Genomic DNA, 12,347 nt, shown 5'->3' on the forward strand with positions numbered 1-12,347 from the left:
GGCCGATACTGGGCCTGGTCATTTTTGATAGAAGCCCAGTGACAACAGTGTCAGCAGCCAAAATCAGGCTAGTTTATTGGGCTGGATTCTCTGCTCATCCTAAGTGGGGCAATGGATACATCACGACTTATTTCTTCTGGCATGCTGTGTTTGGGCCTTTGCTGGGCCAGGTCATTTTTGATGATGGGCCCCATGCTAAGCAGGGTCAGCACTTGAAATTGGACCAATTTATTTTACAGCGTGCCGAGTTTGGGCCAATGCTGGGCCAGGTCATTTTCATTGCAATAACTCAGAATAGGCATCAATGGCCAGAAAACACACATCAATCTTTCTGAGTTAATTGTAAAGGTACCTGATAATTTGACAGGGTAAAGCCGGGCCCTCATAAAATCTATCCAGTTTAATTTGAAGGCAATTTACACCCTGACATTGCCCAAGTGTAAACCACGATCTGCATAGCTCCTCTAGGAGACACAACTGAATCCCGTCTGAGACCAGTAATGTACACAACTGCACAGTGTTGTGAGATCTGAGTGGATAGCTATGCGGAAACTATGCCCTGAACCCAGTCAGCCCAGCTTCCATATTATCTTTGGTATCAGACCTCCTAATGTGGGTATGAGGAAAGTCAAGATCTATAATGTTAATGACTCGCATCTCTGTCATCACCTGTTTTCCCCCAATTTCAACATTTCAACTCTTATTTTGAAATTCTCTCTGTCTTTATGGCTTTTTCTGTGTCTCTGGCACCACTGACCTTCTCCCATGTCAGCAGTGGGACAAATTTAGCGGCCTGGTTTCTGGAGTGACCAAATAGTCGGACACAACAGAGAGAAAGTGTGTGTGTGGTGTGTGTGTGTGTGTGTGTGTGTGTGTAGAGGTGAGAAAAAAGGTCCTGTGCACACAGATACAGTTACAGATATCCAGACATACATGCAGAAGAAAGCAAAGGAGGGTAAACAGGCTGGAGGTATGCAGACACAGAAAGAGAGTGACGCAAAAATACTATGTGTATCTATAAAGGCAGTTCAAAAGTACAAGAAAGCCAGTAAGAGCAATAAAATGATAAAAATGGGCAAAAGTATGGGAGTAATGTTTAACGCAGAGCTTTCATCCTAACTATTATCCCTCTAGGAAGTATTGCATACGCCATAGGGGATAAAGGGAGAATGTGTTAAGTTATTCTGGGATGTTGGGATGGAGGTGCTGTCGCCATGGAAACATGCAGATACCCTACCACTCCCTGGTCTGTGCCGCTCTCGAGCTGCCAAGCTCTGGGTGCCGTGTCACCAGGGGTGTTATGCCATTCTTCATCTCTGCGCTCTTTGACGTGCCAGACGCCGCGGACAGAGCAGTATGCCATTCTTGAATTAGATGCAGAGTGGGAAAGCATTTTAGTATGGCTGTCATGAGCATTTAATACTGTGGGGCCAGTCACTCCCTGCTATGTGATGTTTACCAGTGGTGGAATGTAACTAAATGTTTATGTATCACATGTATACAGATTTTTTTTAATTATACTTAAATAATTCCATCTTACATTTTTTTTAATTTCTACTCCACTACAACTGTTTGACAGTTATACTTAATAAAGATTTTACATCAACATATATATAGATTTCATGCCATATGATGCATTGCTGTAGATTAAGCCTTCAAAACCTGAGCAAATTGGTTTGATTTCTCTTAAAAACATGGGGAAAAGGCTACGAGCAACTTAACAAAACATGGCCAAAAATTTGCCCAAAGGTTACAAGAAAATCACCTGAGAATGAGAAAAAAAAAGTAAAAAACAAACACAAAAATGACCTTAAAAAGTGCTCAAAATGTACTTTTCTATAATTTGTTATATTTTTTTCCATTTTTTTAAATGTTAAAGTTTTAGTATTCCTGATGAAGTGTAATAAATTATGACTGTACTGACTAAATCTGTTGTGTGGATTCCCTCTTTGTCACATTCACTAAGCCAATTTTTCACAACCCAGCTCTTAGATTTGAGAAAAGAGGAAGACACAGGGTTAAAATAAACCTATAAAATAAACGATCAACTAAAAAAAAATCCAAACAAATCAAAGAAATTGCACAAATACTTCTGTTCTGATATCTGAAATCTGTGGAGTCAGTAGTGTAGGAAGTGGATGAGTCAAAATGTGCTGTGGTGAGGAGGTCTGCTGCTCTCATGTGCATAGGGCACACACCAAATCACCGTCATGGGACACACCTGGGCACATGCTGATTGGGCTCATCAAGTCTGCTGCCCTGCAATCAGAAAACAATCAGCAGCAGCAGAGAAATCCATAGCAGAGGGGCTGTCAAAAAACAAAAAACTATTCTGTGGTCAACAACAACAAAAAACGTATTGCAGTACGCAAAATAGGTAGATCAAAAACTACAGACGGAGACATAAAACTTCCAACAATTTTGTTTTAACAAATAAATTTAAATTTAAAAAGCATTCACGATTTCGGTAAATATAATCTATTATTTCTCTATAATCTATTATTCTCTATCTGTTGGATAGCATTACATTTGGTGTATAGCGCATTATGACTTGTTAGGACTACAAACTCAAAGTTTGGGACCTGGGACTCGAGTTCAAAGATTGTGACTTATGTGTGACTTGCAAAACAATGACTTGGTCCCATCTGTGGTTTACACATGAATATACAAGAAATAATAATCCTATGATATAATATATTACAACAGTTGGTTCAAGTTTTTTCTTTTTACTTTAGACACTTTATAAACCTTTTTTTCTGAGTACTTTTACTGAGAGAATGTTTTCAATGCTGAACTAACTTGTGATTGAGTATTGAGTAAATGTGGTATTAATACTTTTAGAAGTAACAGATCTGAATGCTTACTTAACCATTGCTTATTATCTCACATCCTCTGCGAAGTACTTCTGTGTAAAGCTACAGCTTTAAAGAGCTTTAAAAATAATGTTGCCTTCACGAGTGAAAGTGCTCATATTTTATCAAAATGTCTATACAAGCTATTTCTGTAGGCTTCATTGAACCATAGTGTGGTTTCAGATGGCGAAGGGCTTCACAGGGGACTTTCCACACTTCCTAATATTCCCTAATGGGTAATTATGATCTATATAACACCCTGGGGTAATATAGCTGCAGTATCTATGCACAAATTGGAAAGCAGACGTGTTACAGCAACATACTGTAGGTCCCAAAAATAAGGCGGACACGAGGAAGCAGTACAGTGAGTAAGCAGAGGAGAGTTGCAGGTGCTGGAGCCCAGTCAAGAAGGAGAGGACATATGACAGCTGTCCTGTCATACAATGACTTATTCTTCAGCCAACACACACACACACACACACACACACACACACACACACACACACACACACACACTTCAACAGTGTGTCTACTACATGATCAGAAATCAGAAAGTGAACTTAACTTTTAACTCGTAATTCTTTATTGCTTTACAAAACAACATATTTTATTCCATGACAGGTAGAAAAAAAACAACTATATTAGCTGTACCATTTAAGCACATTGAAGCCTTACTGTCGTTAATAGTCTGTCATTCTGAACCAGTATCAATGGTATAAGAAGCACGAGGCCATTTTCATGAGGTCTGTATCTAGAGGAAGTTTTTCTCATCTCAATGCACAATATTGGCGATAAATGCAACAGGCTACATTAATCCTTTATAGATTTTATATAGCTAATATAGCTCTGACAGCAGCTCAGTGCTGGCTCTAGTCACGACGAGATGCATGCTCTATATATGCTTTACATGTTATTACCGGTTCTGTACAGCTTCTGTAGACGCCAAATACAATATTGAGACTTCTCCCCACCTGCTGGCAGAACGATTAAGCGCAAGTAAAGAGCAGATCAAACACTGAGGATATTCCCTCTACACTAAGCAGAGCCAAGAGTTAAATGCTTACAGTCACTGAACATCTTACTTGTGAGCGCTGTGGTGCATACTGTATTTGCAGACGGCTCACACGTTCACTGACAGTAAATCACATCTACGTGGTCCAGCGGTACAATCTTCAAATAATGCAGAGCCATTGAAATAAAATCTATAACACACAAATTAAAGTTCAGAGTCATTACATGGCAGTGTAACGCTGAAATCAAACCTCCGACTCCCAATAAGTACTATAGTCATTTCAACTGAGGGTAGCCTGTTTCATTAAAGACATTTTTTTTGTAGATGTTACATAAAATATTTATGCTGTAAAATTACACATTAGAGCTCTGTGCAGACTTCTTCTGCTTCATTAGACGTGATGATCATCTAAACAATTAGAATCATAAATAAATTAAATACAAAATATACAGAAATTGCTCATTTATCATACCTTCAGGAAGAGATGTAATGCACTCTTTCAAACTGATAACATTTAAACATTAAGCAACAATTATTTGACATAACTTACTGCAGGCATTACTGTCATCAGAGGCTTGGCAATTGTAAATATTGAATACATATTAACATCAAATTACTACCCCGAGAGGAAATTACAGTAAATACTTCAGATGTGCATTCTTAAGCAGGTTAAATTCAATTCTATGTTTTAAAATACTATGTCAAGAGAAAGAGGACTGAAGCCACCACATTTGTATTTTACAGTACATTCAGTTATGCTGAAAGAACTTTTTTTTTAAGAAGAAAAGCTTAGGAGGACACTTTCACAGAGCTGCAGCTGTTGACTAGAAAATCATGGTTTTAAGACCTTTCTTCCTTCAATCTCATCTTCATAACTCAAATCTCAAGCCACAAAACAAAAAGAGGAAATAAGGGTTAGAAACAAAACAAAATAGCCTCAAGATGCTTAAAGAAATAAACTTGGGATTTTTATACCTGCACTGATTTTTCTAGTTTGTCCAGATGGTGACTGAAGTGAGTCTACGGAAAAAGAAGATCAAACAAAACGAACAGAACAAAAGGCAAGCAATACTAATTTTAAATAGCACCATTCAATGCAAAAACCAACGAGGAAATTCACACAGCCTGAAAAAAACAAGCCTTCATGAAATCAAATAAAAGCTCACACAAACTGTGCACTCCTATGTGTTCTTCTTATAAATAAATAAATATGTCTGCCTTTGTAGATCCCTTTTTTTAAAATGTGGCACCAAAACAAGCATTTGGTATGACAAACTCCTGTGTCCAAGGTTTTATCTGACAATACTTCAGAGGCAGTGTGATGCAGAATAAACCATGCAACCAAGAGCAAGCTTCACCAAGTGCTTTGTATATCTGTATAGTTTTTTTTAAGGTGCACGTTTTGTGTGTGTGTGTGTGTCTACCAACAGAGTGCATGCATCTTTTTTTGGTCAAATGTGTTTGAGAATGTGTATTTTTTGTTGTTGAGGTCCCCAGAGCCTGAGAGGTGTGTGTGTGTGTGTGTGTTTTTTTTAGAGAATGAATATCTTAATAACTTTTTGAATGATCTTCCCACATCCTGGACAAGGAGCCTGGAACTTGTGTAGCCTCCTTGCACAGGGGAAACAGGTTAACAGGTGAGCCGTACGTCCATGTATTATATTTCCATTGCGTGGTCTCACTCGACAAAGCTTGCAAGGCTCCAACAGTGCCTCGGGCCTAACTTCTTCAATCTCCATCCCCAGATTTTCCTGACTCTCCCCTCCTGAGAGCTGCTCATCCTTGTTGAAGCTGGAGGGCCAAGGAGCCTTGCCTTTCCCCGTAATCATGGTGGGCAGAGGTCGGTCAGCTGTGGAGTGGGAGGGCAGGATGACGGGGTCAGAGACTGTCCTGCTGCAGTCTGGCACGTCGATGCCTGCGTCGCTGTCATCTTCCTCGTCATGGGCGCTTAGAGAGCTGCATGCTGGGATGTCGGGAACAGAAAGGGAATGGGCGAGTCGGGGGACATCTTTGTACCAGTTCTTACGTAGCGCCCAGCAGCGAACACAGTACCTCTGGAGAGGTGTGTTATACTTTCGGCACTCTGTGCACTGCCACGCATCCTGAGGAATAACAGAGATACAAAGTCACATATCTGCATTTTTTTGAGTTTCAATCTATAGCTGATCAAAACCCTAAAATACAACATACATACAGTAAGAAAACAAACAGATCCAAACCTGTGTGGAGATCTCTGTGTCAGTGTCATCGCTCAGACACTGTGAGTCTTCATCTGGCTCCTCTTGCATCTGGATAAATACACAAATTCAAATTCAAATTCAAATTCAAAAAACTTTATTTGTCCCCAGGGGGCAATTCAAGGCACACAGAGCAGCATGACAAGCAATAAGGTAAAGATGAAAGTAAGAAGGAGAGAAAAAATAGAAATCAAAATAAAGATAATTTAAATATTTGTGTATATACAGTATATAGGTGAATAAAGTATAATAATAATATAATAATAATAATAAGGTGCATGTAAAGGAGGTAATTGTGCTTAAAAACAATTTCACAGCTTGAAAGTCCGTGTGGCGTGTGTGTGTGCATGTGGTGTGTATGTTTGTCTGTGCATGTGTGTGTATTGTAAGATGTGTGTGTGTATGTGTTTGTATGTGTGTGTGTATGTTTGTGTGTATGTATGTTGTGTGGCGTGTGTGACTGTTATAAACAAAAATACAATAAGAATAAAATATGTCTGTATGTACAATTTTACAGTAATAAAGGAACATAGAGTTCACTGATAAGGTGCGACTGAGACATCAAGACATCTGATTGAACATCAAGAAAGTTGGATTTAAGACTTTATAAAGACCTTTTAATGCTACCTAGAATTAGATTAAATTCCGATTGTACAGTAGCCAAAATGAAAGGACAACTAGATATATTGCCACGTGATTATATGCCCCCACGCACCAGTCAAGTTGTCCATCTATGCCTGTAAAGACAGGAACGCTTCACACACATCTTTATTATAATTACTATTAAATATCTATTGCAACATAAAACATGACTTTTTGGTGATGGTAATGTATGAGGCATTGGGTGAGTATTTTTTTTAAGTTATTCATTATTTTAAGATTTTACAATGAAACATCAGAAAAGATGTTTCATAAAAATGGATCTTTAAGACCTCTGAAAGGCTGATTTAAGTCATTTTAACACTAATTAAGGCCTTATTTTTAGATTAATGGATCCAATGCTTTTAAAGATTTTTTAAGGATCAGTGGGAACCCTGGTTATCCTTACTCACGCAATGAATATTTATTTTTCTTACCAAAGGAAAAAAAACATGTTGGTATGAGCCTGACTTGTGAAAACACAAAATCTGAAACAAACTCCTACCTCTCTATCTGCTTTCTCCTCCTTCCCTCCTCCATCATCATCGTCAGGTGGCGCCTCCCCTTCTCCTGCGCTCCCTTCCTCTAGAGCAGCCTCTTTCATCTCCACGCTCACCTGTTCACTTCCGCCCTCGGTCAGGAACCAGAGGTCGTCGGTGGTGTCCGACACGATGGCCGTGTCCTCTTCCTGTGCAGGAGACAGCTGAAGACATCAGTCAGACCACCACCGTTACACTCCAATTTATTCCATTTGCCAACATTAATTATTAGTAACGTGTTTTTTAAGCTTGAAATCTCTCAAGTTAACCCAAAGCCAGCCGTTAATAACATCATAAGTTCTACTTTATAATATCACATGAAGTGTCTTACTTGGTTTGTATGGATGTCAGTGGAGCCATTGCTCCTGCGGCTGTAGTTACTACGGAGATTACCCAGAAACCACCAGGGCAGGCCAGAGAGGTCCCATTCGTCCAAGGTAACATCTAGTTTGGGCCGTTTGCATGCTGACCGTGGCAGGCCTTCAAGAGAGTCTGGAGAGATTTTGAGCGGTTACATTTTGAGCGATCTTGTCCCGAGCATACTGCCGAGTATAAAACAGACGGTTTGCTTACCATCGTCTGGCTCCCGGGGCCGTCGCTGGGAGGTGGTCTGCAGGTGAGGCCCTTCACTGGCAGCCTCCAGCCCTGCTTTAACCACACCTCCGCAAATCTAGGGAGAAAACGTGAAGGACAAAAATTAGAACACAGAGCCATAACTGGATACATGGAGGACTCGCAGCTCCTTTTCAAGATGGCCTCTCGGTATGGGGTGGTGGTACAGGGAATAAGGGGCTGGGCAATTAGGGTACGGGCCAGTGGGGAGGGAGGTCAAAACAAATTTAGGAGATAATAAGGGCACCTAAACCATGTGGAGAGTATAAAAAGACAGATAGAGGAATGTGAGGAAGTAAAGCCAGCGTACTAATTAACAAAGTGATGAAACTAGAGAGTCAAAATTGTTTTGTTTTTTTAAATCCAGCTCTAGTCCAGTAAAAAATTGTTTTCATATGTAGTATGTGCAAACTAAATGATAGGATTTAACTTATGACTTATTCTAAGATATCATACATAGATATATACTGTGCAAGATAACTGGTCTTGTACAGTTTACATCTATGGAAAAGAGTTCACATTTAGAAAAAAAGATGTTTTTACATGAGAAAGGAAACAGAAGGAGAAAGTAGTCATTAAGCATGCATCTAATGTTTATTACTGATGACGATTTAACACAGATGATTATTTAAATATAGAATTTAAAGAAAAAACATATTGCAAGTAGGATCAGATCTTAAAATTTGGTCATCTTTAAGTAGATTTAACACATGCAATAATTGAAAACACTCGTTTGATTTATAAAGCCAATGAGTATAGACAAAAATCTAACCGCAGCTCAACAACGATTAGACAAAGTCTCACACATAAGTAAGTGCTTCGGTGTGGATTTGGCAGGGATTCGGAGAGAAAGGTTTAGGAACACGGGGGTGGGTGAAGAGGTTGAGGGTTATTGTTAGGCCTGTGGCTGGATCGGAAGCTGCGATCCTCCAGTTCGGAGCAGAGAAGAGAACTCTGAGACAGACAGAGAGAGTGACTCTGCCCACCCCATGCACTGGGTGGTGCTGGTGGATCGCAAAAGAGTGCTGAAAATACCACCAGACCAAACCAAGGATGGGGTTGTACAGAGACGGTGCCACTCTGTACAAATGCACACCAGCGAAGACAGCAGCCCTTCCCTCCCCTCCTCATCACACACAAACAGAGCGCAGCTCACTTTAGGCTCGGTGACTTGGTGCTACACCAAAAACTACTGCTCTCACCCCAGCACTGTGAGCTGTGCATGTTACATCTCATGATAAAAAGATATTATTTATTGGCAGCTTTGCACTCGGCCTGCCGGTCCTGTCCCTATGTGTTAACAAGAGTTGTGTGCAGTGAGGTGGGAAAGGTTGGGGGTCTCTGTTTCTCCTGAGCACCATGCTTCGGTTTTACCTGACCACGATCCTCCACTCCGCCCTCTACACATTCACGGCCCACTGAAAGATTCTCTGCAGCGTCTGCATTTCAGATGAGACACAGTAACAGAAAAAGGACACCCCCACCCTTTAATTACAGCACAATACACTCTCTCACTAAGGCCTTCTTCTGCAGCTTTGTCAGACAAGCTGGAAAATCATGTGACTGACGCTGCATCCCCGAGAGATGCACAAACTATCACAAGCACTCACACATGTATGCAAAAAGAAAGCTGAATCAAGAATATATGTGACAGTAAGATAATCACCAAGGGATCTTCACTTTAAAAAATATCATGTCAAAGATGCAAATAAAATATTGGATTCATCAAAGGGAAGAGGACAAAAACACAGAATGTCAAGTCATCACAAATGTACAGTGCACTAACTGTATAAAACAGAATGATACATTGCTTGCTGTTCGATGATGCCCCCTGACAAAAACATCATCACAGATGTATTAAGAATAAAATAAATACCTGAATACCTAAAATGTATACTTACCAGAACAACCAAGCACAACTAAGTACTTCTTGAGCATTTCATACACCGGGCTGTAAAAAGAGATTACATGAGTTTAGAATGGACCTCTTTATTTAACATGTGTAGTCAAGCATGACTGAGTGTTGATCAGAAGCTCCATTTTTAAAGCGGGTGAATACCTCGGGTTTTTGACGGAGAAGCTCTCCACCTCCAGCAGCTCTCCCAAAGGGTCATCCTGGCAGTGGACTATGTGCTGCCTCTGTTTGTCATACAGTTGCTTCCCCATGATGTACTGACCCAAGTAGTGCATCACCTACACAAAATATACTGGATATCAGATATCACAAGGCACCTGCAGCATATATGTTTTACCTATAGAAAGCATGTATAGTGAGGGCTGGCTGGATGTGTGTAAATTCCAAGGGAAGTTTGGGTGAAAATGTTCTATTAATGTTTTTTAATCAAACCACTGGCGTATATTCTGGGAGTGTCCAGTGATTAGGCCTTTCTGGGCAGAATTTCACAAAGCACTAAAAAGCACACACAATATTAATCTGCCCTTGCAATTTTCCACACTTGCTTTAAGGATATGTTGATTTTCAGGCAGAGCACCCTGATAAATATGTATTCTGATTTCTGCATGCAAAAAAGCCCTCACAAGGCGCTGGTTACTTCCCAAACCCCAAACAATACAGGAGTGGATAGTACATGATATATATATATATATAAATATTCCTGTTTTCTCTTTGCCTTCCAAAAAGTGTGTTCATTGAGCTATGGACCGAGTGGGTGAAATACGTAAGAACCTTTATGGGAAGATTTTGTGGAGGTATTGGACAAATGACCCTATTATGTTGTTTTGTTTGATTTTATCAAGCCTCCTGACATATTTTACAGACCTTGTATGTGTACACTCTCTCTCCAAAACTGTACAAAGTTCTTAAAAGTTGGAAAATCTAAACAGCAGGGGAAATTAAACTGTGCCCAAGTTGATGTGTGTTCTGTAACATAAACTGCTGTTCAAAAAAAAAAAAAAAAAAAAGATTTATGATTCCTGGAATAGCCATGTATCAGATAACAACTTGTCATGAGCCAGTATAACAGGCTGCATACTAACAAACATACTTGACATTTCACCTGACAGCTCACCTCTTTGAGTGTGAAGACTTCTTCTTGGGCTCCGGCAACACGCAGAATCTGCAGCAGAGGGGCTTTGGGTTGCACCTGTGCGGGAAAAAAAAAACAGTTCCCCGGATCAGCATTAAATATGTTCTACATTTGTAATGTTGGATAATTGTAAGGGCAAAGCAGGCGCCGGAGATTTGTTAGGTCATACCTGATTTCCCTCTCCGGGTAGTGTTCTGCATGATGAGCTTGATGCCGGAGGCTGGGCTGATAGGGAGCTCATAGTAAACGAACAAAGTCTGCAATACAAAATCATCACATGTAAGGTAAAGAGACCTTCAAATCATCATCGCTTTCACCAGATGATAACGCTCGTGTCTTGAGGATGCACCGCAATACCAACGCCCACGAGGTCAACTTGACATGTCATTATCAAATTAATGCAAGCTTGAATTATTCCGTTACTTCGCATTTAATGGCATCGCCTGCGACATCGACGCGATTCACCGATGTCAAATTTGGTGTATTTCGTTTGAACAGACGGCACCAAAATGAGCTAGCTTACCAGACAGCTGCCTGGGTTGACTCGTTACGCCTCTCCACCATTACTTCTTAAGCGACAGCACTCAACGTTACTGTACCCAAATAACAAGGCCAAAGCTCTCAGTACGAGGCGAGCTAGCATAATGTTGGAAAAAACGGATTAAATGTTGGAAAAAATAAAGCACAACGGAAACCATAACTAGCTGTTAGCTAATGGCGTGTGTAACGGGAACATCTGGGTAACGCTGGCAGGTGACAAATCTGCTACTAGCAAACGTGTTAGCTAGCTATCGTAACGTCAGGGCTAACGTTAGCCGACTTAGCTGGCTCGCTATTTCCTGAACAATAGGGCCGATGAAAATGATCTCACCGTGATGAGTTGACATTACTACGCAGCAGCTACATTCTTCCACACGCACCGCTGCCTTAACAACCAGCCGGCATCCTGTAAATATATGTGGTTAATAAATGTTAAGGTTATCAACTATGGCTCACTCTAACTAACAGCAGATAGTTAGCATAACTGAACTACAGATTCAAAACGATGATTATGGCTGCACAACTTCCGGCTGCACAGCTACACAGGCCGAGAGCGTGGCGCCCCCTACTGTTTGATGAATGGCACATTTCCACAGCACAGAGGTGCGGTTTATTCATTTATTCCGAGAACAGTAGTGAACCGACCAGACTGGATGGTGAGACATGGAATACTGTATTTACTCCTCCTTACAAATATGTGCTGCCCGACAAAATCGAATAATGTTTTTTTTTTAAAAAATATATACAGAAACTAACCAGTAAATTTTATTATTTATAGATAAATTCCTGATATGAATGGCAAATGCGCCTTCTGTAACAAAATGGTAGAAACATTAGAGCACTTGTTTTCTCAATGTGTTCATGTGACT

General features: G+C 40.3%; 1 protein-coding gene across 3 annotated transcripts; it reads right to left on the reverse strand.

Annotated features, from left to right (window-relative positions):
* Nucleotides 1–3,412: 3,412 nt before the first annotated feature.
* mdm4 (MDM4 regulator of p53) lies at nt 3,413–12,004 on the reverse strand. 3 transcript variants are annotated; one of them, XM_042500945.2, is made up of 11 exons: nt 11,810–12,004; nt 11,108–11,195; nt 10,921–10,995; nt 9,951–10,084; nt 9,793–9,842; nt 9,266–9,330; nt 7,853–7,949; nt 7,611–7,771; nt 7,246–7,428; nt 6,084–6,152; nt 3,413–5,966 (listed from the first exon to the last, which is right to left on the reverse strand). In XM_042500945.2, the coding sequence occupies exons 2-11, from the start codon at nt 11,177–11,179 to the stop codon at nt 5,397–5,399; spliced, it is 1,476 nt and encodes a 491-aa protein (XP_042356879.1). In that variant the 5' UTR covers nt 11,180–11,195; nt 11,810–12,004; the 3' UTR covers nt 3,413–5,396. The 3 variants fall into 3 exon arrangements, with proteins under 3 accessions (XP_042356879.1, XP_042356864.1, XP_042356871.1); XM_042500930.2 differs by having other exon boundaries at nt 7,246–7,443; nt 11,810–12,002; XM_042500937.2 differs by lacking the exon at nt 11,810–12,004 and adding an exon at nt 11,462–11,693 and having other exon boundaries at nt 7,246–7,443.
* Nucleotides 12,005–12,347: the final 343 nt, after the last annotated feature.

The sequence above is a fragment of the Plectropomus leopardus genome, chromosome 2, assembly GCF_026936395.1.
Source record: "Plectropomus leopardus strain MGB_pleo_1.0 chromosome 2, ASM2693639v1, whole genome shotgun sequence".
Classification (NCBI taxonomy): domain Eukaryota; kingdom Metazoa; phylum Chordata; class Actinopteri; order Perciformes; family Serranidae; genus Plectropomus; species Plectropomus leopardus.

Excerpts from the sequence above, each read along its gene's own strand:
- mdm4 (XM_042500930.2), bottom strand. The coding sequence starts at position 11,179 with ATGAGCTCCCTATCAGCCCAGCCTCCGGCATCAAGCTCATCATGCAGA. Across the intron at positions 10,085-10,920 it reads AAGTCTTCACACTCAAAGAG|GTGATGCACTACTTGGGTCA; the intron begins GTGAGCTGTCAG and ends TATTTTGTGTAG. Across the intron at positions 7,950-9,265 it reads GAGTGGAGGATCGTGGTCAG|ATTTGCGGAGGTGTGGTTAA; the intron begins GTAAAACCGAAG and ends TTTTCTCCCTAG.